Here is a 25761-nt window from a genome sequence, read left to right as displayed (position 1 = left end):
GCGGGGCCAGGACCTCAGGCCGGGAGGGGCCAAGACTTCCGGCCGGGCGGCCCGGAAGACTCCGCGGCGCAGGGGTAGGAAGGGGGCAGTAAGCCTGGCGCCCCTTCACCCGGGCGGGGGGCGTCCGCAAGGCGAGCCCTGGACTGGGTACCGGCATCCAGATCTCGCGGCGCGACCCAGGGCCGGCCCTCCGGGGCACAGGAGGGGTCAATGAGCTGGAGACCCATCTGGCCTCTGGCCACTGCCTGGGCAGGGCATCTCGGGCCCTCCGGGTCTCTTAGGGAGGCGGCAGGATTGGCTGGCCTTTCTTTGCATCCCTGGGTACACACGTGCGGCTGGGGAGGATTTACAGGACTTACGGTGTCCAGAGAAGTGGGACAAAGGCCAGGAAGTTTTCTGGGACTTGGAAGCAAATGCCAGAGCCCGCAGCAAATAAAGTCCCCGCTAAGTCCTTTCAGGGGTCCAGCCCAAACATGTGTTATTGCTAACCCGCACAGCTGATTCTACTGGTATTCTCCGCATTGTACAGGTGAGCAAACAGGCTGAGCCGGTCGGTAATTCGCCCCGGGTCCCACCGCGGGGAAGTGGCAGGACCTGGGCTGTGCCGCACCTGGACTTCCATGAGCTCAGGACGTTACGCTTTAAAATAGGTGGTTTGTTTCTTTAACCACTTGGGAGGCTCCACTCCCAGGGTTTCTGATTTAGTAGGTCTGGGGTGGCCCAGAATGTGGGGGGCTAACAAGGTCCCAGGTGCTGCTGGCCCTGGACGCCACTTTGAGAATCACTGCTGGAGGTTAGGGGTTCCGCTGGGAGCCCAGGTCCCTCCCTCTTTGACAGAATCCCTGATGTTTTTACATTTTCCTTTTATACCTGAGGTTCCTGTTTGGGGTTTCTCAACATCTTGCCACCTTCAGGTGAGAACAGCAACCATGGGCTAAGCAGACAAGCTGCCCTGTTCAATCCCAAGAGTCATGAGGCATAATCCGTTGCTGTGAGAAGGGCGGGAAGCAATTCAGAAGTCGGGATTGCTGAGCAGCCTTCACGTGTATAGGACACGATGATGGCCTCCACGGTGGAAAGGCTGCAGGGTATGTGAGCAGAAATTCAGAGAAGGTGACATTTTAGAGCCCAGAGCGTGTGTGAGATTCTCTCCGGTGTTCGAGGTGAGGATCCCACAGTGGTGCCTGACACTTGTGAGCACTCATTAAACGTTAGCTTTTTCATTTCTGACTCAGTCCATAAAGTTTATTTTAAAATTTGGAAGGAAAACAGGAGGGATCAATGCTACGGAAAACCCAAGGAGTGAACTTGATAGGACGTAAAGGGTCTGAGTGAATACAATAAAACGTTAATCTCTTTCCTTTTCCCTGTCCTTCCTCCTTGACTAGCTATTATTCTTTGTGACGAAATGTCCTTGATCTGCAAGAAGTTCTTCTAAGACTTAGAGTCTGAGGGGATCTTTATGGTGGAGATGGAGTGTCCTGGGCCCGAGGCCAAGGCGGGACATCTTCTAAAGTAAAGATGCTCCCTGCAGACCTGTCCTTTGTCCTTCACTGCCCTATCTCTCGTGACTTTTACCAGCGTCAGGGTCCCTCCTGGAATGTCCTACCTTATCTGACTCTTCTCGATCTTAGGGGCAATCCAAACCTCATTCCTCCCTGAAGTCTTATCTCTGTTCCCAGTGCACTGGTCATCTTGGCCTCTCCCCAAGAGCTGCTGGAATCTGTGAGCAGTTACTGGGTCCCCTGCAACCGCCCACTAAATCTCCATCCCTAGCATTGGACAGTCTGTCTGCTCATTTTCCTGTAATCTCCAGCATTTTACACACAGATCTTCATATTTGTGGATGAGTGAACATACCGTCTGGGGCTATCTCTTTTGAAGGGGGCAGGTGTTATGTCCTCTAAATGCTAGGGCTCAGGAGGGCGCACCACATCCTATTGGGCTCTATCCCCAGGGTCTAGGACAAGGTCTTGGTAAACACTGAATCAACATTTCTTAAAAGAATACATTTTCTGGACTTGTTCACACGTTGAATCAAGTCACTGCTCCTGGAGGGTCAAGTGACCAAGCCCTTTAGTACAAAGCAAAAAAGGTGAGCCCACCTTCTCCCTGAGTGGCCCCTGTGGGCCTGTTCTGGGCCCTCCCCCAAAAGCCATTCTGGATGTGCCAAGTTCCCAGTGGCCTAGAATGGGACCAAGCCAATGGGGACGGTCCTGTTGTTGAGGGAGGAGGCTCAGCCTCCCCTGCAAACCATCCCATCCACCCTTCCAGGTGCCTTTAAAATCCTCGGAGGCGTGACCCCCTCCTTCCCTCACCCCATACTCACCCATCAGCATAGGCTGCTCTAGCCAGAGTGCCCCTGCCTCTAGCACTGTACCCCCATCACTTTGGCCCAAGCCCCTCAGCTCTCCTGGATCACTGGGGGATGTCTGTCAGGAAATGACCAAGGCAGGTCATTTACCACTGGGTTCAATTTTGCTGTAGATCTGAGTTATCTCCAGTGGTGAGTGGTACATGCACAAATCTTGCTATTGGGGGGGTCATTGCAAGCAGACTGGACTGTGGGCCATGGACCATCACTTACTAGCAAGGAGGCCCTCTGCAATCACAGAACCTGCTCTGTGAGCACACGGAGGGCTGAAGACCTGTCCTTTTAGGTGTTGTCACAAGCTTCCTTGTTCAAAGATTTAGTCCAAAGCAGAAGCAACAATATTTGAGGAACGAGATCCAGCCAGCCTGCAATTCGGGATCAGATGATGGTGTCCTCAGCAGCTTGAACCTGAGGCCAGACGGACATCTAAGACCCAGGGCACACCGAGCCTCGTGCGCTGTCCGTGCGAGAGCAGAGGCCCTTGGGCGGCACCTCATGTGCGGGAACTCCGCCACTGGAGCATCTGTGTGCTCACGAGCAGATCCCCTGCTGCCCAGATGCTCTCCCGCCGTGGAGGCTTTGGAGGAAGAGCCTCTGGAGTGTGGGCTTCTGCGGAAAGTCCTCACTGCCTCAGGCAGCCCTTCTCCAAGCACGGTCCCCGGGACCCTTTCAGAGGGTCTGTGAGGTCCACAGTATTATCTCCATAATAAAAAATATAATTCTCAGGAGTGCAGAGTGGAGTCTCCAGGACTGACACTCTTCTCACTAAATGTTTATTGTCTTTGAAAATATACTTGAACTCAGCTAACATATAGTGGTGTTATTGTTATAGTTATTTAAAACACATTTTAAGGGGCGCCTGGGTGGCTCAGTCGGTTAAGCGGCTGCCGTCGGCTCAGGTCATGATCCCAGGGTCCTGGGATCGAGCCCCACATCGGGCTCCCTGCTCAGCGGGAAGCCTGCTTCTCCCTCTCCCTCTGTCTGCCGCTCTGCCTACTTGTGCTCTCTATCTCTGTTAAATAAATAAATAAAAATCTTTAAAAAAAAACAACACACATTTTAACACAGCCATAGGGGTCATTTGCAATTTTAACTTAGGATAAACATGAATAATCTGTATTAACAAAGTTCGGGGCCTCAAATTTTAAGAGTGAGAAATAGTCTTAAGACTAAAATGTCTGAACACCATCACTCTGTGGTGCAGCAAGCTTTCTCTGTTCGGGCCAGATGGGAGAGTTTCAGCTCTGCAGGACACCCCATCACTGTCTGTGCTCCACCTGCCTCTGCTCTGAAAGCTGCCATACCAGGCACGTGGGCTTGGCTGTGTTCCAGCTAGTCGTTACGTATCAGCGCTGCAACCTGAATTTTATATAATTGACGCCCCTCAAAGCATTATCTTTTGATTTTTATGAGCCATTTAAAAGTGTAAGTGTAAAAACAATTCTTAGCTGTCCAAAAGGAGGCATTGGGCCAAAGCTTGTCCATGGGCTGTAGTTTTCTGTAGTTATGGGTTTCTGTAGTGATGGGTTCAAGCCCTTAACACATCACATTATTTCAACTGAAATGTTTAAAGACAATATAACAGCTTTGCCCCTGGTTCTGACACAGGGCCCCTGAACCCTTTGTATCCTCCTGACAGGAGCGTCCTTCATTCTAATGAGGTGACCCCCAGGTGGGCTCCTGGAGGGGATCTGGTCATGAGAAAGCCAGCAGCCATGATCAGAAGTTTGGCATTTTCTGCCCAGAGAGGACTTTAGACCAGGGAGGGAGCAGTGCAGGTGGGAAGTATCTAATTCTAGATCACTTGTAAAAATAGAGCTGACCCTCAAGTCTTCTGACTTGAGCAACAGGGAGACTGGAGTTGGAGTTCACTGAGCGGGAGACTGAGTCGGGGAGCAGGTTCCCTGCTAGCTTTTGCTCACATATAGAAAGCAGTCATAGCAGAGCACAGAAGAGACTGATAAGGGAGCAGAAGGCCGGCTGAAGACAAAGCACAAGCTGACCCCCTGCAACCTCCCCCCACCTGCGTGGGACCTGTGTGATTTTCTTCCAGGAATCTCCCAACTATCGTAATGTTAATACCTCGCTAGAGGAGAAAAACCACCTAAACTTGACAATGCAAGGCCTCCAGTATCCTGTAGGTCCTCTTTAGCATATCAAAGTTCTTTTGAAACCTCCCTTTTCCTTACCTCCCCAACCCCATAGTATATTATCAGTCACCCCTCACAATCCCGGGGCAGCAGCTCTTTCTGCCCAGGGGTCCTGTCCCTGTGCTTTAATAAAACCACCATTTTGCACCAAAGACCGTCTTAAGAATTCTTTCTTGGCTGTCGGCTTGGAGCCCTGATGTCATGTTTCCTGCCCAGATATGTTATGTTAAATTCCAGTGCAGGCCTGAGCTCATGACCCTGAGATCAAGACCTGAGCTGAAATCAAGAGTCGGATACTTAACCGACTGAGCCTCCCAGGGGCCCCTACGTTGGACATTTTAAAAGTTTGTGTTTCTTTGGCTGTGAACTGATTGTTCAGGTCCCTTGCCCATTTACTTACTAAAGTTCTAATATTTAGGAAAATAAATTAGGGAAACCCTATTGAAATAAATTTGTGCTCTTTTTATAAAAAGTAAAAAGAAGCATTTGGTATGTGTATTTTGCTGATTTATTAAGAATGCTGTCTCAATTAAAAACATTGTCTAGAATAAAACATACTTGGATTGGGTAGTGCTGTAGTCCTAAACAAGGGCACACCTTCTAGATCCTTCTCCTGAGTGGCAAACACTGTTAATGGCATCTCTGGATGCTACAAAGTGCAAGGACAGGACACAGGGGCGTGTCCAGAGGCGAGTGACCTGCATGTTGGAGGAGCTCAAGAATGTCCGAGGGGTTCTGGAGCCTGTGGCCTGGTCCAGGGAACAGCTCCCAGCTGGGGCTGAGGCAGCTTTTTGTCTCCCCGATGTCCCTGCAGATGCTCAGGAGGCACGGAGCACCTTGTTGTGGGAGCTGGACTGGGAAACCTCCGAGGTCTGTTTCAGTCCTCAGCACCCGGGCTTCTGAAAATTTGACGTTCTTGCCTCCAAGTCTTTGCTGGCACTGGTCCCTTCTCCTGACCCCATCTCAGGCTGCTGACTTCTTAGCTCTCCAAGGACTGCTTTAAATTCCATCTTCACAGTGGAATCTTCCCCAACCAACCCCACCCTGTTCACAACCCTTCAAACACCCATCACTGTCTCAGTGTCTGGGTTTCTCCCTCAGTAGACCTGGATGGTAGGGCTGGGGCTTACTCGTTTCTCCTCCTCACAGTGCACCTGATAGGACTCCTCCTCTTGGGAGGCCTTGTTGAACTGATGACCTCTTAGTAGTTATGTTTCCCAGTATAATGCAGCACCACTGCATCCCGCTGTACCTCAGTTTCCTCATGGGGTTATTGTGGAGATTCAACAGAGATTGGAGAAAGTCACTCGGTCTTCGTTTTATAGTCACTGAGCAGAAAACATGCTGGTTTCTGTTCCAGAAGCAAAGACAGCTGGAGGAAGATCTCAAAGGTACACAGCAGGAAAGAACGTAAGGTTCCCCAGGGGAGGTGGGAATCAAGTGCTGGGGAGCTCTGAGTAGGGAGCGGGGATAGGTGGGCAGGTCTTGGGGGTTTCCCCGAAGGAACCAACACCCCAGCTGTCTTAACAGGTGGCTGGAATTTCAGCAGGTGGGAAGGGGATGAAAGGGCAGTCAGGCAGAGGGAATGGCACGACTGTGGCGCGAGTCAAACATGGGAAGCATTTGGGGGCTGGCCAGCAGTCCTACTTGGCTGGCGCTCCAGGACTGTGGGGCTGGAAGGAGGGGCAGGAATATGGCTGAAAATATACATTGGTGAGAGGTGACCGCGAGAGAGAGCCGGGAGTTCGGGAGCCAGGGTGGTCCTGTCAGAGGAGAGGAGGGCTGGTGGGGACAGGGCAGGGCGCGCCTGGAGGGGACGGAGGGAGAGGGTCTGTGGACCCTTCAAGGCCCGACGGCCAGACCCAACGACAGCCAGGCGTTGCTGCGGTTGGTTGTTTTATCTCACGAAGGCCTTGGGCGTCATTTCTCACCTAACCATCACCTTGCACGGCGGGCAGGGGAGGCCTACTCTAAGTCGCCGCGGCCCCCGGGTCCCCCGGGACGAGGCTTCCCCGGACACCCCCCCCCGGACGAGGAACCCCCTCCCGGCCACCCCCTCCCGGAGACAAGGCTCCCCCGGCCATTCCCCTCCCCCGGGACGAGGTCCCCCCCGGCCACCTGCCCCCCAGGACGAGGCTCCCCCGGCCACCCCCCTCCGGGACGAGGCCCCCCGGGACTAAGACCCCCCCCGGCCATCCTTCCGGGACGAGGCCCCCCCAGCGCCTCCCCGCACCCGCGCGTCCCCGCACCGCCTGCAGCCTCGCCCGCGCGGGCCATGACGACCGACGTCCGGGGCCGCGGGGTCGCGCCGGACCGGACCCAGCGCTCACTACAGACCGCCGGACTTCTGGGGCCACACGTCGGTGACGCTGTCACACCACAACAAGCATCTGTGAAGTAAGCGAGCCGTCCCCGTACCCGCACGAGGTTGCAAACTGCGGGGATGCGCCGCGTCCCGCCAGCCCCCGCACTGCCGCAGCCGGGAGGAGGGGGCAGGGCCTTCCCGGAGGCTTCCGGGTCGCGCCTCTGCACGTCACTGAGAGGGGAGCCAGGCGATTGGTCAGCGCAGACGGCGGCCGTCCAGGCCTGGACCAGGCGGGGGCGGGGCCGGGGCTCCGGGGCGGGGCCTAGGTGCGGGCGTGGTCCCGCGGTGGGCGGGGCTCCAGCCCGGACTGCGCGACTGCGCACTGCTGCCGCTGCTGTCGTCGCGGCGCCAGGAGGGACGCGATGGCCGGGCCCGCGTGGATCTCGAAGGTGAGAGCCGGGCCGGCGGATGTGCTGCGGGCGGGCCGCGCGGGCCGGGCGGCGGCAGTGCGGGCGCGCGGGCCTCGGCGGAAGCGGACGGTGCGGGCGGCCCTGCGCCCGGACTGCGGCGCCTGAGGCGGGGCCAAGGTCACGGTCGGGCCCGGGTGCTCCCCGCGAGCGCCGCGCGGGCGCCGGGCCTGCGCCTGGAGCCGGGGCGGGAGTGGGGGGGTGGCCCGAGCGCGGCCGGCGGGGCCGGAGGGTGGCGGGGGAGAGGCTGTCCCAGGCTCGGCCGGCGGGGCCGGGGCCGCGGGGCTCGCGGGGACACCCGGGCCCACCATCGGACGGCGCGGGCCCCCCGGCACCCGGGACATCCCAACCCAGCCCCCCGCCCTGTCACTGGGGAGAACCCCCCGACCTCGAGGAGAGCTGTCGCTGCCCTTGACAGCTAGGGCCGGGGCCGGAGCCGGAGCCGGAGCCGGAAGGGGCGTCAGGGCTCCCCTGCAGTTCCTGGGTTCGCGTCTGCAGACGCTGCCGCTCAAGGTCACGCGGGAAGCCGGGGTCGGAACTGGGGGCTTCCTAGTTCTCAGTCCCATTCTCCCTACTCGGGGCCAAGGTCACACACAGATAACAGGCACGGGGAAAAGTAGGCCCTCGGGTCTCCTGTTGAGCTTCCCGAATGGCCGTAAGCATTCCATTGATCTACCGTAAGCAATTCCATTTATTTTATTTTATTTTTTTAGTAAAATTTGGTGCTATGTCTCTCCTTTGCTTTGAGCTTAAAGAGCGTCCCAGATCACTGTGATTTAGTGAAAAGAGCTCTACGCTGGAAGTCTACACCCGGAGATCTAGGTTCGAATCCGGGGCAATGCTCCTGATTGGCTGTGTGACCTTGAGCACATTACTTTACATCTCTGAGCTTTGTCTGCCCGTCTGTAGAATATCTGCGTTTGCCTCACAGAGTTGTCTCAGGATTAAATGCAGTAACGTGAAAGCATTAGAACACGCAGAAGGAGCACACGAATCAGGCTTTCCCTGCATTCAGTACAGTTATCTGCAGTCACCAGCAGACGTGGTTCTTGGGCCTCAGTGAGTGGGTTCTGCCTCGTTGCCCCCTCCACCTGGCCTAGTGTGTGACAGTCACGGTTCTGCCACATTTGCCTCTGAAGGTAAAGTGATTTCTGTGCCACTGTCTCAGCAGAAATCAACCCTTTCATCCCGGAGTTCACCCCACTTAATACCTGACTCATCTTTGGTAGGTCCGTTGAGCCTCCAGAGCGGTGGACTAAAGCAGCAGTATTGATAATGGATGTGCGGTCGGTTTGCTTTGCCTGTGGTGTGGACTGCAAGAGAAAATCACATAGTGGGTGTTCAGAAAGTGCTGGGCTGTGGAATCAGATGAGGTTCTCCCCGTCACGGACTCCCGTGTGGCCCTTGCCCATCACTGCCCCTCTGTGGGGCCCGTGTCTCCCTTCAGGGGCTGGAGCAGAAGGCGCCTCAGCCCCATGCCCCAGGATGCAGTCAGAGCAGTTCCTCTATTGGGGTTCCATGTAGGGTTTAATTTGGAAAAAGTGGTCTGCAGCTTAAATTTGTTTTTCTAAAAAAGCATTATTTAGAGAAAATACTAGGTTTCTAAAGACCTTTCTGGTTATAAAATGCTGTAATTATGAGCCAGCTCCCCAGCAGCAAATACTTACTGAGTGAGTACCTGCTGCACATCCGACATTGTATTTATATGTTAAGTTAGATTATGAAGGTAATAAAGGAAATGAGGAGCCGTGGATTCCGTTGGCCCAGGACCTGAAGTCAGAAGTTCAGTTCATGCTCTGTGAGCCTGGCCTTAGTCTCCTTATCTGAAAAGGGCCACTAATACCTACCTCTCCAGGTTTTATAGAGATAACATAATGTAATGTATGTACAGGTAGGTTATAAAGTACAAGACAGTCTCTGCCTTAAAAAATCTCATTTTACGTACAGTTCTGGGTCATTTTAATGGCTTAGATGTATACCGCCTTATTGCAAGATCACAGGAGAGATGACAAACATGGACCAGACTGACTGTTAGAGAAAATCGTCGCAAGTATTAAAGATGTTTCCTGGGATGGGGATTCGTCAGATAAAGGAGATGATTGAGGCTGGCTTGTGTTTCTCCAAAAAATACTCATTGAGCCCGTCCTTCGAGCCCCTCCTGCGAGCCCCGTGCTCTTGTAGGCACTAGAGATCCAACAGTGAATAAAACAGAAATGTTTGTGCCTGGGGATTGACATTTTAAATCACTTGTTGGTTGGGTCTTTTGTCACAAAGACATGGTCCTGTTTTGTATGAATGTCTTCCCCCTCTCTCTGGGCTGGGGTGGCAGAAGCACTCTTGCAAATTTTATAATGTTCCTGTCACCGAGTAGCTTTTACACGGCCTCTCTTCCAGCAGCCCATCTGTCTGCGGATGAATCATGTTCTAGGATTAAGATTTTTGCCCGTGGTTTTGGCATAGAGTGTCCTTTGGGTCTGGCCCTGTTTTTTATTTTCCGTCCAGAGAGATGACTGTAGTTGCCAGGTTAGAGTATACAGTTCATTCATACCTGCTTGGCTGTTGGTTGGTGTCTCGTTAGTAGATTCCAGTGTGACAGCAAAGGGCCGGGCCTTATGAGGACGGTCCCGGGAAAGGAAGACTAAGGCGGCATATAACAAACGTATCTTTGCTTATGTCTCTGGCATGAAAAGAAGTTATGTTTATAACTTGTAATGAATTTTAGTACCTTTGGTGTATGTACCCAATTTCTTAATAGGACTTTATACCAGTTTTCAACGACTCAGTTATTAAAGTTCAAAGTAACCTTTTAAAATTTCTGTTTCTAGTGTCTGATAGTGTTGAATGGAAACCATTATACCAGTGGTAACATCTTGGGCTAGTGGAGTTAGGGGGTCACTTTTTTCTGTATCCCCTTTCCTGGCAATTAACATTTATATAATGACCACGTCATTATTGTTAATGACCATGTCATTACTTATCGGAAAAAATAAGTAAAATCTTCATTCTGTATGAGACAGGTGTCAAATGGTAGTAAATAAATGTCGTTAGATTTTTGTTATTATAGAGTGTAATTACTAAATATTCATGGGAGAAGAGTAGGCACAGTGTGTAACTGAAGGAACACTGGACTAGGAGTCAGGAGACCCGAATTCTGGTCTCTGGTCACCCTGTGGCTGCAGGCAAATCCTGACCCATGAAACACCAATGTCTCCACCTGTATAATGAGTGAGTTGGGCTCTGGAATTTTTAAGGCCCCTTCCAGCTCTAAAATTAGTGATAGTTTTCTTAGAGTATGTGTTCTCCCCAAATTGACCCAGTAGTCAAGAATGTTGATATAAAAACCTTCCAGATCATCTGAGAAAAGTCCAGTGTTTGAACTAAAAAGGGATAGTTTCATTCCACCTTCAACATTTTTTGACAACATATTCATCAAATCAAATTTAAAAATATGTAGTACTTAAATTTCAAAGCAAAGATAAACCAGATATTTAGGTTTTCAAATCTGAGATAGCTTGTCACATTGAGCTAATACATGAGACAGATATTCGTAGAAGTTCCTGAATATATGTGTGCAAACTTGCAGCATCATCAGCCTTCAGAAATGGCCTCATCCCTACGCCTCACTATATGTGGTTTAATTCTGTGCATGACATTTCTTTGTTGATATTGATGTAGGTCTCTCGGCTGCTGGGGGCATTCCACAACCAAAAACAGGTGACCAGAGGTTTTGCTGGTGGTGTGAGTATAATTACATCTTTTATTTTCCTTTTAGAAGTTTCTCAAGAAAGATGCTCTAACACATTTATTATATAGTTTTTTGTTGCCATTTATTTAAAATTAGGGAAAACTTGTCATACTTATGCTGGGTATTTAAATTCTTGGCTAATACGCATAAATCCATCGGATCACTTGCCCATTTAAGAATTCTGTTACAGCTGGCTCTGTAAGCCTGTCACATTAATGTCTTAAAGGAGCCTGGTTAAAAATAGAAATCACCCTTGAGCCTGTTACTTCATTTCGAAATCTCATTTTGGTAAGACAGTTTTTTTCAAAACCTGTACAAGTTCAGAGAAAATTGTTGAGAAGCTTCAAAGCCTGCTTTGCATTTTTATTTTGTGAGCTTCCCTAAAAACAGTAGATTGACCGCTATTAGGAATGCCTCAAACTTGTCTGAGCCCTGTGGGCTCACACGTCCTTATGCAGTCTTTGTAGACATGTTAGTGGATCTCCTATTTCTTACTAAATCTGCTGCTTTTAGAATTCCCAGCATTAGAATTCTGTGCTTTAAAAGCTGATACCACATTTTTAGAGCATTCTAAGACTGTGGGTCAGTGACTTCCTATTTGTTTTTATTTTACCCCCTTCTTACAGAATCTGATTTGGATTTCATAATTCCTCTACTCCCATATAACGTCTTACTCTAGGAGGGATTTATAAGACTGTTGTACCTCTTTTTTTCCCACTGACTTTCTATACTGTGGAAGAAAAGTAGATTCTTCTGGTGGCCTGATGACACTTATTATTACGTGTTGGGAGAACAGGAAGAAGAAGCCAAAGGGTTCTTTTGGCTCTGCTTGTGCAAAAGACGCAGAACGAGGCTTGCACTTCAAGCGCCAGGCTGGCCACGCTAGCATTTCAAACGCGCTCTGAGAGCTGAGGGGATGATCATTGCTCTCTGCTATGATTTAAGCTGTCCATTTGGTAAAGATATTTGCCTGGTAGGAAGGGGGTTATATTTGAAGGAAATAAGAAGAGGAACTAAGTTTTTAAAAAGATTTCTTCAGTAATACAGAGAAATTCAGAAATAATTAGTCTACCTGCTCAGTGAGTATCAGTGGAAGGCAAAAGACCAGGGACACTTGAATCAGTGATTTTTTAAAAATGTAGCACAGGCATCTCGGACTGGAAAAGACCAGGGACCGTTGTCTGGGCCAGACTTCCTGGTGAGAGAAGGTCTCCAGGTAATGACACTTATGGTCTCCAAGTGGGGAGAGGGGTTCTGAATTAACTCCTGAAAATTCCGTCATCACTTGCCTTTACACATTTTTATTTCTACGTTTGAAATGCTGGCTTGATTGTTTGAAGTCTTTGTAATAAAGCACTGGCCTTATATTAGAAACACCCTTATCCTTCTACGTCTAACTCAGACCCTGCAGGCATGACCACACTTGCTGTTCTTGTAGGCCACACACAAACTCTGCGGGGCTCCGCTCGATGATACTTGTCATTGAGGAGCGGATGTCACAGAGGGGCTCAGAAAAGCGGGGACCGCCTTGTGATTGGAAGTCTGATGTTCTCTGGTTCTAGAACAGACCGCAGCAGTCTTCTGGGAACGTGTCTGAAAGTGTTTTTTAAGCCTGAGCAGTTGGGTGAGGACCTAACTTTCCAGGATCCCAGTGGAGAGGAGAGCAGTTGCCTTCATGGGAAACCCTCTGAATTCCAGTGAGAGAACCTTGTGGAAATTTGTTCTCTTTGGTTGCATAGACTTTAATTAATTGGTCTCTTTGTAGCTTGTCAAAAAAAATATCAATTGTAGTTTATTTTTGTTTTATCTAAAGAGCATCATTTATTAGAGTGTCTGAACTCAGGTGAAGAGTAGAGTCTCTTGAGTCTTGCCTCCGTTTTGGTGAGCTCTTGGAGGGACGTCTCTTTTCCTGAAGGCCTTTGGGTCTTCTTTTTTTAAAGATTTTATTTATTTATTCGACGCAGAGAGAGATAGCGAGAGAGGGAACACAAGCAGGGGGAGTGGGAGAGGGAGAAGCAGGCTTCCCGCTGAGCAGGGAGCCCGATGCGGGGCTCGATCCCAGGACCCTGGGATCATGACCTGAGCCGAAGGCAGACGCTTAATGACTGAGCCCCCCAGGTACCCCGGCCTTCAGGTCTTCTTGAGTACCCCCCCATGAGCTGGATTTCTCTGTCAGTGATATTCTTTCCAAACCTTCAAAAATTAATCCTTACTGTCCTCTTTGGTGATTTCTTACACTCAGGTTCAGACAGTCACTTTAATTCCAGGAGATGGTATTGGCCCCGAGATCTCAGCCGCGGTTATGAAGATTTTTGATGCTGCCAAAGTAAGTGTGTTTAAAAAACACCTTTCGTAATAATTTGTAGAGAACTCTTCTCGGGTAGTTGGAGTCTGTGTGCTCTTAGGACGACTTGTGTGAGGCGGAAGGTGTCGCCCGTCTCCACAACCCTGACTTCAGTGCCGCGGGGACAGCAGTGGGCGCGCTGGCTTCGTCACGTCATCCGAGTCGTGCTGCTGCTGCGCAGGGCTTAGCCCTGCCGGTCCCCTGCCTGCCTCAGTCCTGTCTCCTGCCAGCAAGACTAGAACTGATAATTCACGAAACCGTCTAGGAGATTTTGAAAGATCAAAAAAAGTTCCCGATTTGGTATTACCATCAAGCGTGAGGGACGGTTATTCTAATGGCCCAGGCTTCCATGCAGTAGCTGCTTTAAAATGCTTTTGTCTGGGGAATACAGGAAAGTTGGGCTTTGTCTGATCGCCGTTGAGCTGCTAGGCGAAGTCCCATGCTCTCCTGTAGGATGAGGCCTGGGGTGGGTCTGAACCGCACATACAGCTTTCGTAAGCACAGGTCCTGCGGAGGGGCTGATGCCTCTCCAGTGGCAGACTGTGCAGAGAGCCAGTATGACCGGTCACCTGCTGTAAGCGCCCCGTGGAGAGAGACCTACCTCCGCCTGGTCGGCGGCCACCGTGCCGGCTGTCGGGGCACACAGAGGGCAGGAGGGGACTCTGGCGTATGCCTGCATGGCTTATGGACTGTATCTGGGGTTTTTAAACAGCTTTACTGAAATACAACTGATACACTGCACGGTTTGCTGGTTTGCCGTGTGCGGTCCAAGTCCATGGTCTTCAGTGCATGCTCAGTTGTGCGGCCAGCGCCACGATCTAATTTTAGACCATTCTCACCCCCCAAACAGAAACCTTACCCTCATTAGCACTCGCTGCCCAACCCCCAGCCCCCTCAGCCCACCCCTCCCTCCACCGGCCCTAGGTCACCGCTCGTCTACTCTGTGTCCACACATTGGCCTCTTCTGGACACTTGTATGAATAGAGTCTTCTACTGTGTGGTCTTTCATGATCGGCTTCCTTCACTTAGCGTATGATTTCTAGGCTCACGCCCGTGTCACTACTCCGCAGCGTTTCCGCCCACTGTATTTCTCCTCTCCTCGTGCTATTCTTATTTCAGCCACGGTACGAGTTGTGAGAAAAATAAGTGGGCAGGTGGCACCTCGGCGCGGACCGGACAGGGTAGCGGCAGAGAGGCCCTCTGGGCGCACCAGGGAATGACATCTCATCTCCAGTGCCAGGAACTTTCTGGACCTTTATTGTGTGTTTTCATCAGTTCACCCAGAGTTGAAGACGCTAGTCCTTGGAGTGTGCGTGCAGGTCACACAGCGTCTCTGCAGCTCACTGTGCTCTGTGTTGCGGCATCTAGGCGCCCATTCAGTGGGAGGAGCGGAATGTCACCGCCATTCAAGGGCCTGGAGGAAAGTGGATGATCCCTCCCGAAGCCAAAGAGTCCATGGATAAGAACAAGATGGGCTTGAAAGGTAGTGGATATGGTGGCTATTGTGGATTCCTGCTACAGGTGTTCATTTTTGAAAGGTTAGGATACATTTGAGCTAAAATAAGGCCTGACCATGTTAAAGTAAAACCATCCTTTATGAGGCAACTTCTTTCTTTCTTTTTTCAGAATGTTTTTATTGGAGTGTAGCTGACACACACTGTTACGTTAGTTTCAGGTGCACAGCACAGAGGTTCGCCTTCTCTGCCCTTACGTTGTCTACCCCACGTGAAGCAACTTGCCCGTGGTGAGGTGGTTTTTCACTTGGGACGCATTTGTCCCCAGTAAGAACATTAAAGGATTACTGGCCAGTGTCAAATGCAAGTGTATATTTATGTTCATCCAGATTTATCTTTTGCACACTTTTCACGTTTTTGTTCTCATTTTAATTAATATATGCTTCAAGTCATGATTCAAAATATGAGCATGTGCCCGAATCCCATTCAGCACAGGCTGTAAGTGCAGACAGATGCAAGTTTGAATCTCATCTCTGCCACGTACCGCTGGGAGGCTTGGGCCAGTTTCTTACTCTTGCTTTTGTTTTTTCCCCTTCACTTTTATTTTAGTTTATTTTACTTTATTTTCTTAAAGATTTTATTTATGTATTAGAGAGAAAGGGAGAGGGAGCATGAACAGGGGGAGGAGGGTCAGAGGCAGAGGGAGAAGCAGGGAGCCAGACGCGGGACTCGATCCCAGGACCCCAAGGTCATGACCTGAGCCGAAGGCAGACGCTTCAATGACTGAGCCACCCAGCACCCCTTCCGTTCTCTTTTAAATAACAGCAGGAGTGTTGTTACCTCGTGGGTGGTGGTGAGGGTCCGATACTGCCGAGCCTGGTCCTCCCCCAGGAGGTGCAGGTGTTTCTAAGGAGTGCAGTCATGTTCCAGAAAGCTTCCAGGAATTCTTCCTCCTTTGTTTGAATCAGGGAGAAGGTAAAGTCAGAGACAGACCCCTTCTGCACTCTGGGCCCGGTGGCTTAGCGGGTGACCTGGGAGCACACGCTGAATGACGTCTCTTGGTTCATAAGCAGGCACGGTACACGTGTCACGCAGCTACTTCTCATGCTAACTAAGCTCCAGTGGAAAAGTGAAACAAGGAAAAATTGGAATTTCAGGGAAACATTCTGTACTTGTGTTTATAAAGAAGAAGAAGAAGAAAACCCAGAACGTATCCCATTGTCATCTGGGTGCTCTTCTTTACCACAGGCCCTTTAAAGACCCCAATAGCAGCTGGTCACCCATCTATGAATTTATTGCTGCGTAAAACATTTGACCTTTATGCAAATGTCCGGCCGTGTGTATCGATCGAGGGCTATAAAACCCCTTACACTGACGTAAACATCGTCACCATTCGGGAGAACACGGAAGGAGAATACAGCGGCATTGAGCATGTGGTATGTTCATTTGATTCTCACTTGGGTCGTCTCTGTGCACTTGGGACAGTCGTTCCGATCCCCGGTTGTTGGGAACGCCTCGCAGAGACGGCTCACCGTCACCGGGCCTGGGGCGGGTGAGTCTCCCACCTCACAGGCGTGTTCTTGGGCAGGTGACCACCTCTGCCCCTCAGTTATCCTCATCTGTGCAGTGGGACTTGTGATACCTGCCTCCTGGGGCTGGGGCTGCTGATACTCACCCCCGCGACGCCCCACGTGGTGGCGTGTCCTCACTGCCCGCGGCCCAGCACCGGCCAGTCCAGTGAGGCAGGACCCGTTCTCCCTCAGATCGTGGACGGGGTCGTGCAGAGCATCAAGCTCATCACCGAGGAGGCGAGCAGGCGCATCGCGGAGTTCGCCTTCGAGTACGCCCGTAACAACCACCGGAGCAACGTCACGGCCGTGCACAAAGCCAACATCATGTGAGTCCTGGCTGGGCCGGAGCCCCGCGGGCTGTCGGGGGGAGCGGCGACCCGGCGACCCGGTGTCCCTCTCTTTTCCCCGGCCAGTGGGTCAGGTGTCCCTGTCTGTGAGCAGATTAGAGGGGCAGGAGGCACTGGGCATCGGCAGAGCAGGACAGCGGAGACCGGATCCCCAGCTGCTGTGGCCGCCTCGCCGGGGAGGCCACGCAGGTCAAAGGGCAGGCGCGCTTATGCTGTCTGAGCCGACCAGGGGAGTGGGTCTGACTCGGCCACGCGCCAGGGGCCGCCCGGGGGCTCGGCGGTCCACCTCCTGCTCGCCCCAGTCCGCTGAAGGCCGCTCTGGATGTGCAGCGAAAGGGCTTGAGCATGTCCAGTGGTACAACCATTTAAATGAGTCAGTTTTAACATTTTCTTGTTAATAGATATTTCTTCAGTTTTGCTGGACAAAACCATTAAAAATAATAGTCTCTATTTTGATCAGACTATTTTACATTTTTATGCCCTTTTGTGCTTCCAGAGATACCCCAAAACATTTTCAGTTTGCGTTTAATTAACTGCCTAAAAAATAATTTTACCATGATTGAAATCAGATGTCTGGGCTTCTGGAACTAACATTTCTTGAACTTAACTTTACTCTCTGACCTGGTCCTTTTCTTTCTGCAAGTCTTTCTTTCAACCATTTTTATTTGATTAAATACAGGCGAATGTCAGATGGGCTTTTTCTGCAAAAATGCAGGGAAGTTGCTGAAAACTGTAAAGATATTAAATTTAATGAGATGTACCTTGATACGGTGTGTCTGAACGTAAGTATAAGTGCTCGCTTGCCTGCTGCCTTCTGTCGTGTGTCGTGGGTGCGGCTGGGGGCTAAGCACACAACGTGCATTCCTCGCAGATGGTCCAGGATCCGTCCCAGTTTGATGTTCTTGTTATGCCAAATTTGTATGGAGACATCCTTAGGTGAGTCCAGCTACACCCTGTAGTCTGTAATTTATTTATAAATGTCCTGAAATGAATGTGGCTTAAGAAGTTTCATTTGAATATTAAAAAGTACAGCGTGTGTGGTAGGAGTTGGATCCTGGTGATTTGGGTGGTGATGTCCATGATCACGTGTTGGATGGGTGATTCGTTTAATTTGCCAAATTGGCTCTGGGCTGTTGTTCTCTAATGATTCGTCCCTCTTCCCATTCTGAGATGTTTTATTGGTTGGTTGATTTCAGTGTGTTACTATGTATAGCTAATGGGTGGTCATTTTGTTTTTTTTAAGATTTTATTTATTTTATTTTATTTTATTTTTTAAACTTTTTTTTTTAAGATTTTATATATTTATTTATTCATGAGAGACAGAGAGAGAGAGAGAGAGAGAGAGAGAAGCAGAGGGAGAAGCAGGCTTCCAAGGAGCAGGGAGCCCGATGCAGGACTCGATCTCAGGACCCTGGGATCATGACCTGAGCCGAAGGCAGACGCCTAACCGTCTGAGCCACCCAGGCGCCCGATTTTATTTATTTTATTTGACAGAGAAAGTACAAGCAGGGAGAGTGGCAGGCAGAGGGGAAGCAGGCTCCTGGCTGAGCAGGGAGCTGGATGTGGGACTTGATCCCAGGACTCTGGGATCACGACTAGAGCCGAAGGCAGATGCCAACCCATTGAGCCACCCAGGCCCCCCAAGTGGGTGGTCATTTTTACAAAATTTTTGTGACTTTTAATATAATTTCAGACTTACAGAAAAGTTGCAAGATGGTACAAGGAACTCCTGTGTCCCTGGCCCCCCCAGCCCACCCCTGCTAAAGTTACTTCTCCCTCTCTTCCCCTCGCCCTGCCTACCTCCTCCTGGTGTCACCCCCACCACATACATGACATTGGCCATTATTCCTTCTACGTCTGTTAGTCGGCATTCTGCTGCGAGGATCAGCTTCCCTTCTCTCATCGATTTGTGTCCTTATGTCAGTTTGACTCGTGGTTATAACCGTGAGTTCTGTCCATCACAGCCGTCATTTATATTAGCCAGTGCGCGTCCGTTTGAGCTGTCGTGTCCTCTGGACATGGCCGACCATCTGCTCTCTGGCACAGTAAGCTGCCTCCGGCCCATCCTGGGTTTTCCTAACTGTGGTCCCAGATCAGCCATTTCTCCAAGGAGCCCTGGTTCCCTTTGGAAGAGAATGGTATTTAAAATCCAAAGTCTGGGGGCGCCTGGGTGGCTCAGTCGTTAAGCGTCTGCCTTCGGCCCAGGTCATGATCCCAGGGTTCTGGGATCGAGCCCCGCATCAGGCTCCCTGCTCGGCAGGAAGCCTGCTTCTCCCTCTCCCACTCCCCCTGCTTGTGTTCCCTCTCTCGCTGTCTCTGTCTGTCAGATAAATAAATAAAATCTTTAAAAAAATAAATAAAATAAAATCCAAAGTCTGGGGTGCCTGGGTGGCTCAGTTAAGCATCTGCTTCCAGCTCAGGTCATGATCCCAGGGTCCCGGGGTCGAGCCCCACATCGGGCTCCCTGCTCAGTGGGGAGCCTGCTTCTCCCTCTGTCTGCCACTCCCCCTGCTTGTGTTCTCTCTCTATCAAATAAATAAATAAAATCTTTAAAAAATAATAAATTCCAAAGTCTGGGTGAGGTGTTCCATTTTTCCCTTTGAAATGTCTTCCTGCCTCCAGTGACCTGTGTGCGGGACTGATTGGAGGTCTTGGTGTGACACCCAGTGGCAACATTGGAGCCAATGGGGTCGCGATCTTCGAGTCGGTAAGGACCTGGGTGACGGGGGACGCGGCGTTCACGTAGGAATGGCCTGAGGGCCCAGGATGGGGTTATCTGCACGAATATGGTTCAACTGTTGAGTTTTCTCAGGAGTCGAAATAAAATGATCCTTTCTTTAGGTTTTTTTTTTTTATATAAGCTTGGTTTATTCATTCATTTCCCTTTTTTTATTTTGTATCCTTATTATTATGTGTCCTTCCTCAGTTACATCTTATCAGAAGCTGGAAAGGATTGTTAGTCCGTGTTTTTGCACTTTTCCCCCATGGTTTTGGCTCTTGGTTTTTCTGAGGCTTTGCTTCCTGACCCCGTGTCTGATGAATGAGGAGACGTGACAGGGCACAGCGTCCCCGGGAGAGGGCTGTCTGTGGTCCCTCTGACCGTGTTCGCGTTCCTCCGGTAGGTTCACGGCACCGCCCCGGACATCGCGGGCAAGGACATGGCCAACCCCACGGCCCTCCTGCTCAGCGCCGTGATGATGCTGCGCCACATGGGGCTTTTCGACCACGCCGCGAGGGTTGAGGCCGCGTGCTTTGCCACAATTAAGGATGGAAAGGTATGGGTGGTCGTCTTGCACACATTGTGTCCGGGTGAAGGCAGCAGGCGTCGGCTCCCCGAGCACACGTGGGTGCGATCTATGGAGAGAGGAGCCGTGCGTTCTGTCGAGGGGGGCTTGGAAGCGCTGACCCAGAGACACCCGTGTGCTTCGGGAGGAGCCGCGGTTCGGGGCCCAGAGCCAGTGAGGCCTCGACGTCCTGTTGTCAGCGCACAACCGGGGCCAGGTCCCTGCTCCCCACCCCCCCCAGCAAACCCATGTGGTGCGCGTGATAAAGTCTGCGGAGTCTAACACGCGAGGGGAGCTAAGGTCCAGGCCGCTGGGCTGGGAATCTAGCAGCAGGTCCAGATCAGATGTGCGGAGACGTGCTCCCCGTGTGTTGTGAAAGTAAAACACGTTCATAAAAGGAATCATCGTAGCTGATAAACTAAATGTTGGGTGACTTTATGTTCTTCATGCACATCATCTCCGTGAATCTCTACTGCTCTGTGAAGTAGATGCTACGACTAACCCCTTTTGCCAGGTGAGGGAACCGGGCACAGAGAGACTGACTGACTCGTCCAAGGTCCCACAGCTCCTCCGGGGCGGCCGGGGCTCACAGTCTGGCTCGAACCCAGCTTTGTTGTTCTGAGCGCGGGCGGAGAGCGAGGCCGGGCCTCAAAAGCATAGCATCTGTTTGGAGAGAGCGCTGCCTCAAGTCTTCGTGGCCCTTGGAATTGTCGGGACGCAGTGGGACAAGAGAACCAAGTGTCTCGGGGTCCCTTTGGGAGTGAAGGGAGGACAAGCTGTCGGAAGACCTGGGGGCCGTGTGGGAGAATTCCTCTTCTAAGGAGGAGAGTTGGAGAGCTAGCAGTTCAGGGGTACTTGGCCGGCCGCCTCAGTGCAGTGTGGGCCTCCTGGTCTCCAGCTCATGAGTCAGGCCCCACATGATTCAGATACTACCTTAGATTTGTTTCTCAGCTTCCAAAATAGGTCAAAGGATGTTTTTTCAACTTTAAAAATTCCCCAAGGGATTTATGGTTCGTTTAAATGTCCATAATCAATATTAGGGTCTACTGTACGGACAGAGGGAAAATTCTGGAAAGCCTCCCTCCTTGCTTTTGTCTCGAGAGCGCCTTGTCCTCTCCAGCGTGTTGTGCACGCTAACTGGGCCCCGGTCATCCTGGGTGGGGGCCAGATGTGCGCGGGGGCTCGCCGTAAAAACAGCCTGGCCTGGCTCTAGCATGTGAGTGCAGTTTATCTTTGCTTTTCTCTTTTCCCAGAGCTTAACGAAAGATCTAGGAGGCAACGCAAAGTGCTCCGACTTCACGGAGGAGATCTGTCGTCGAGTGCGAGATTTGGACTGAGGCTCCTGTGAGTGGCGTCTGCGGGCATCACTGTCACCGGCCGCCGCAGGCGCCTCCCGTCGCACACACGTTTGGTTCGCTCCTTTCCCGACAGTACACTTTTAGACGTGGCCTTTTCTGAACAAAATCCGTGCAGAGGCTGCGGGTGACGTCCCTAGGCCTGCTTTCAGAGGACTTTCCCCAAGTGCTTGTTTTATTTATTCTGTGTCTATCCCGTATATGTTTTTTGTAAATTCTAAGTGGACTGTGTCGTTTGCCATGTTAATCATTTTACACTTTGGTTAAAACGGTTTTTCCTCAGCTGTAAATACGATACAAAAATTAATAAGAGAAAACATAACTTTTTAAAGAAAACCCTGTTTTCCTTGGTTTATGAAAAATGTAATAGAAACAAAATAGATTATTGACATGATAGTAAAGATGATATTCTTATAAAGCTAAACGGGCACAGGAGAGGTTTCCTGGAAAGTTCAGGTCAAAACCAGTGAATGGGGCGTATTTCTTAGCGATGGGGGAAGTAGGCAGGTGTGTCCTTCCACGTGAATTACTGAGTATGAATAAAGACTTCAAGAACTATGTGACGAGAGATGTGATTTTTGTTAAGAAGACACAGGCAGCATATTGGAGACAAAGACATGGGTCCGTGTGTCCAGTTACTATGTTACCGGAGACGCCCCGCTGCTGGCGAGAGCCTCCGTGGCCTGGCGGGGGCTTTTGGTGGACAGCGGGAGGCGTCTCTGGCACAGGGCCGGCCGCACGCGGTCCTCTCTGCCTGTAGGCGCCCAGGGCCCCCAGCACCTCGGTTCTGGCTGCGGTAGAGCTGGGGGTGCTGGCTGGCCCGCCCCGTCCCCGGGGCACCGGGTCACTGCCCGCCGTCCCACCTCAGCAGTGCCAGCCAGAGATGAGCCCGCGGCGGGGCCTGGGCTCAGCCGCCGACCGCCCCCAGCACGACTGCCCTTTATGTCAGACTCCAAGTCATGATTTTCGGAGACTCCTTTCCTCTTTGCCCCCCCTCCCCCCCGCGTGGCATTGCGAACCCGTGGGTCTTGCAGAGAGCGCCCTGAGCACAGGATTCCTTAGCGAGGGTCCCCGTCTGGGCGCTTCCTCGGGCTCGGCACCACTCACGTCTCACGTGTTTGACTTGGTTCAGGCTGCGGCTTTCTCTGCTCTGTTCGATCGCGCCAACGATCGCCCCACTAACACATTCCAGAACTGACTGAGGTGTGTCTGAGGTCACAGGCTGCATGTTTGGGGTGCGGGGCTAGCGCGAGCCGCCTGCTTTCATAGCGTGCTCCCCTCAACACCGTCCTGCGCTGTGTGGGCTCCGGGGCGTGGAGGGTCACGCCCGCGGCGCATCGTCCCGTGGGTTCGATACCCACGACTCCCCGGCCCGCCTGCTCAACTGACAAGAAAAATCAGGTACTTGCTGGCAAGTCTGTTAAACGGTTTAATATTCAAATCACAGTACAAACAAGCAACAGCGGTTTTATTAAGCGTCAGGTCAGTCGGCAAGTGTGAGGTGCCCAGCGCCCAGGGCTGGCACAGCGGGGTGGGCAGCGGCCGTGGGTCCAGAGGAGGTCGGCCTGACCGTGGGCTCTCCTGCGGCGCGCCAAGTAACTCTGGCCGTCCCTCTCCGTCCTCCCCTACACGAGCCAGCAGCCCGCCCTTTATGACAAATGAGCTGATCTCATTTGTCACCTGAACAAAAAGCAATGCTTAAAAGTAAAACTATCCACACGTGAAGCTTCTGGGATCGTGAGCGGCTGCTGGTGCCAGACCCGGTAAACGTGGCCACCAGTGCCGTGGCCGGATGCGCAGACCTCACAACCTTGCTGGGCATCAGTGTGCCCAGACCGAGGGGGACCTGGAGCCGAGGATGACCTCCAAAAGGCCTGCCATCTTCAGCAGACTGGGAGGATGGCCCCGATTACTTCTTCTGCTCTTGGTAAAAGGAGTCGATGATGTCTTTGTACTTGTCCAGAACCGTGAGCCGTTTCACCTTCATTGTGGGACCTGAAGGAGCGATTGGAAAGAGGGAGTGAGGCCTGGCTGCTGAGAAGCCCGGGAAGGTGTGTGCTGCGGATCGCGAAAGACCAGGAGGCTCGGCCTTCCTTAGCCTGCACCCGTTTCTGATCCTCCGCGTATTTTCTGTTCTGTCCTTCTGGTGAATCGGTGACTCACACGCTCAAACGAACCCACAGAAGTACAGTTTCTGTCTCGGGCTCTCGGATCCTCCTGGGCAGGCGAGCCGCCTTGCCGGGAGCGCACAGGCAGCCTCGGGACAAGGCTCTGGCCAACACGCGCGTCGAGAGCGGGCGACGGCCACCTGGCCGACGTTCTGACCGTGACCTCACGAGACCCCAAGCCAGAACCACCCAGCTAAGCTGCACTGGATTTCCGACCCACAGAAGTCAAGGTAATAAATGCTTACTGTGTCAAGCTGCTAAATCTGGGGGTAATTTGTTACACAACAGTAGCTAACGGGTGAACGGCCTGTGACCGCGCACACGACGTGGAGCGTTACGCTTTGCTTGCCCGACCAGCCGGGGGCAGACCGGGCGCGCCACCTCGTCCGACGCAGTCTCCGGGAGAGGTCTTTCCCAAATCCCTGTTCTTGGCCCTGGTTCTTCCCTCTAAAGCATGGCCGCAAGGGCTCTGATTCGGCTTGGGGGCAGCTCGAGGCCATTTTGCGCTAACACACTCGGCTGCGTAACTGGAGACTTCAAAGTCACCTCTGGAAGCTGGTTAGAGAGGACACCTGCCTTCGCCCTCCTAGCACCAGCCAACCAGACGCACTCCAGTCTGCGAGCAGCTCAGCGCCCTGCTTCAGCCTCATGGGCCACAGGCTGTTCCAGAAGCCATTCCCGCCTCCCCTGGCCGCGAACACCCCACATGCTTCAGCCAAGAGTGACTTCCTCCGTCCAGCTGAGGCTGCACCAGCGGCCTTTCCTGGCTTTGTGGACCACGGTCCCAAGGGCTTCATTCCTTCACCTGCACGTGAGCTGAGCTCCTAGAGCCAGGGGACTCCAGCCCAAACACTAACAGGGCCTTAGGGTCTGCCTCCTGGTCCCGCTGTGATTGCAGGGGAAAATGGCCCCCCAGTCAAAGCAAAGTTAAAGGTTCTATGTTCAAATTAATAGGCTCCAGCACACATTCAGTGCATGCGTCTGGCTCTCCCCGGGTGCAAGCCCGCACACCGGGCAACCGTGTCCTCCTGCCAGAGGGAGGGGCTGTCTGTGGCTTTGTGCTTGCGCTGGGCTTCCTCCCAGGCTCTGCCGTGGCCTCTGCCCTCCCACACGGCCCCTCGAATAGTGAGAACAAACAAGCAAGAAAAAAAACCCTACCCAACTCTCCACCCGAAAGGGAGAAGTCCCTCTGGAGAATGGCCCACTTCTGGATGCAGTAGGGTCGGGCAGCTGCGTTCCTGTTGACCCTCTGGATCCCCTGCTCAATGGCCTGATACACGGCCTCGTCCTTGGTGCCCACGATCTCAGACACGGTGGTGGCTTTGCTGCCCACCCTCTGGCAGAAGGCCACAGCTGGTTCAGTTAGGCTGTCCGTCGGCTCGGAGGTGTCTGGGTCCAGCACACACTGAAAAGCCAGAGGTCAGACCAGGCCCAAGCCTCACCCCACAAGACACAAGCCCCGGTCTCGGAGGATGTGGGTCACCATGAGCTCTGTTCAGAGATGGCCTGTGGTGGAAGGGCACCTAGCAGCACCTCAGCCAATAAAACCATGGGCTAGAACAGGGACCCCTCCGGCCCCGCCCAGCAGCCTGGGCTCAGAGCATCTGAGCGGGGGAGTGAGGGCGGCAACCCGGGGGAGCCGGGCTGAGCTGGACCATAACGGGTCATCACAGCAGCATGTGACCAGTTGTGTTTCCTGCCCCTGTTGCAGGTAGCCCACAGGCTATCCCAGAATAAAGTCTCGAGATGTAGATGTGTCCTGGCCGTGCATGGCTTCTGCTTGGGCCAGACCCACAGACCACCCACCCCCCTAGAGCCAGACCCCCTGACACACCTTCAAGGTGAGCAGCATGGACAGGAACTTCCTCTGGTCCCCGATCAGCATGGCATTGCTGACGATGGGCAGCTCCATCTTCACGGCCTCCTCGATGGGCACAGGGGGCACGTTCTCTCCACCGGCTGTGATAAGTAATTCTGGGAGGCAAGGCCAGGCCCCCGGCACAGGTTTGAGTCCAGGTGCCCGGGCTGGACCAGGACCCAAACCTCGGCCCCAGCCCCTGGAGGCAGGAGCGTCGGGCAGCACTGTGGATACCTGGGGGGTGGCAGGGGCAGTGCCACGCCCTGGGAAGCACCGCACACCTGCTGGGGACACACCTGCTGGGGTGGGACACCTGCTGGGGGGACACCTGCTGGGGGA

At 52.4% G+C, this 25761-nt stretch overlaps 2 protein-coding genes across 5 annotated transcripts in view; one reads left to right on the top strand and one right to left on the bottom strand.

Moving 5' to 3' along the window:
• Nucleotides 1–7176: 7176 nt before the first annotated feature.
• IDH3A (isocitrate dehydrogenase (NAD(+)) 3 catalytic subunit alpha) lies at nt 7177–21954 on the top strand. 4 transcript variants are annotated; one of them, XM_032391979.1, is made up of 12 exons: nt 7262–7278; nt 10972–11034; nt 12604–12738; nt 13284–13367; nt 14754–14868; nt 16088–16275; nt 16603–16736; nt 17437–17539; nt 17629–17693; nt 19380–19464; nt 19880–20032; nt 21295–21954. In XM_032391979.1, the coding sequence occupies exons 4-12, from the start codon at nt 13344–13346 to the stop codon at nt 21376–21378; spliced, it is 951 nt and encodes a 316-aa protein (XP_032247870.1). In that variant the 5' UTR covers nt 7262–7278; nt 10972–11034; nt 12604–12738; nt 13284–13343; the 3' UTR covers nt 21379–21954. The 4 variants fall into 4 exon arrangements, with proteins under 4 accessions (XP_032247868.1, XP_032247867.1, XP_032247870.1 ...); XM_032391977.1 differs by lacking the exon at nt 12604–12738 and having other exon boundaries at nt 7177–7278; nt 10972–11010; XM_032391976.1 differs by lacking the exon at nt 12604–12738 and having other exon boundaries at nt 7178–7278.
• An 857-nt stretch (nt 21955–22811) lies between these two features.
• Nucleotides 22812–25761, bottom strand: part of ACSBG1 (acyl-CoA synthetase bubblegum family member 1) — a 43860-nt gene continuing 40910 nt past the window's right edge. The window contains exons 12-14 of the mRNA XM_032392041.1: nt 25399–25538; nt 24723–24969; nt 22812–23391 (exon numbers count right to left, since the gene is read on the bottom strand). Of these exons, the coding sequence (XP_032247932.1) occupies nt 23306–23391; nt 24723–24969; nt 25399–25538 (473 nt within the window). The 3' untranslated portion in view covers nt 22812–23305. The remainder of the gene's footprint in view (nt 23392–24722; nt 24970–25398; nt 25539–25761) is intronic.

This window comes from Phoca vitulina, unplaced genomic scaffold, assembly GCF_004348235.1.
Source record: "Phoca vitulina isolate PV1807 unplaced genomic scaffold, GSC_HSeal_1.0 scaffold65, whole genome shotgun sequence".
Taxonomy (NCBI): domain Eukaryota; kingdom Metazoa; phylum Chordata; class Mammalia; order Carnivora; family Phocidae; genus Phoca; species Phoca vitulina.
Note: the sequence above shows the minus strand (reverse complement) of the source record. Positions and strands in the feature narration are given on the sequence as shown.

Excerpts from the sequence above, each read along its gene's own strand:
- IDH3A (XM_032391976.1), top strand. The coding sequence starts at position 7,252 with ATGGCCGGGCCCGCGTGGATCTCGAAG. Across the intron at positions 19,465-19,879 it reads GGGTCGCGATCTTCGAGTCG|GTTCACGGCACCGCCCCGGA; the intron begins GTAAGGACCTGG and ends TTCCTCCGGTAG. Across the intron at positions 20,033-21,294 it reads CCACAATTAAGGATGGAAAG|AGCTTAACGAAAGATCTAGG; the intron begins GTATGGGTGGTC and ends CTCTTTTCCCAG.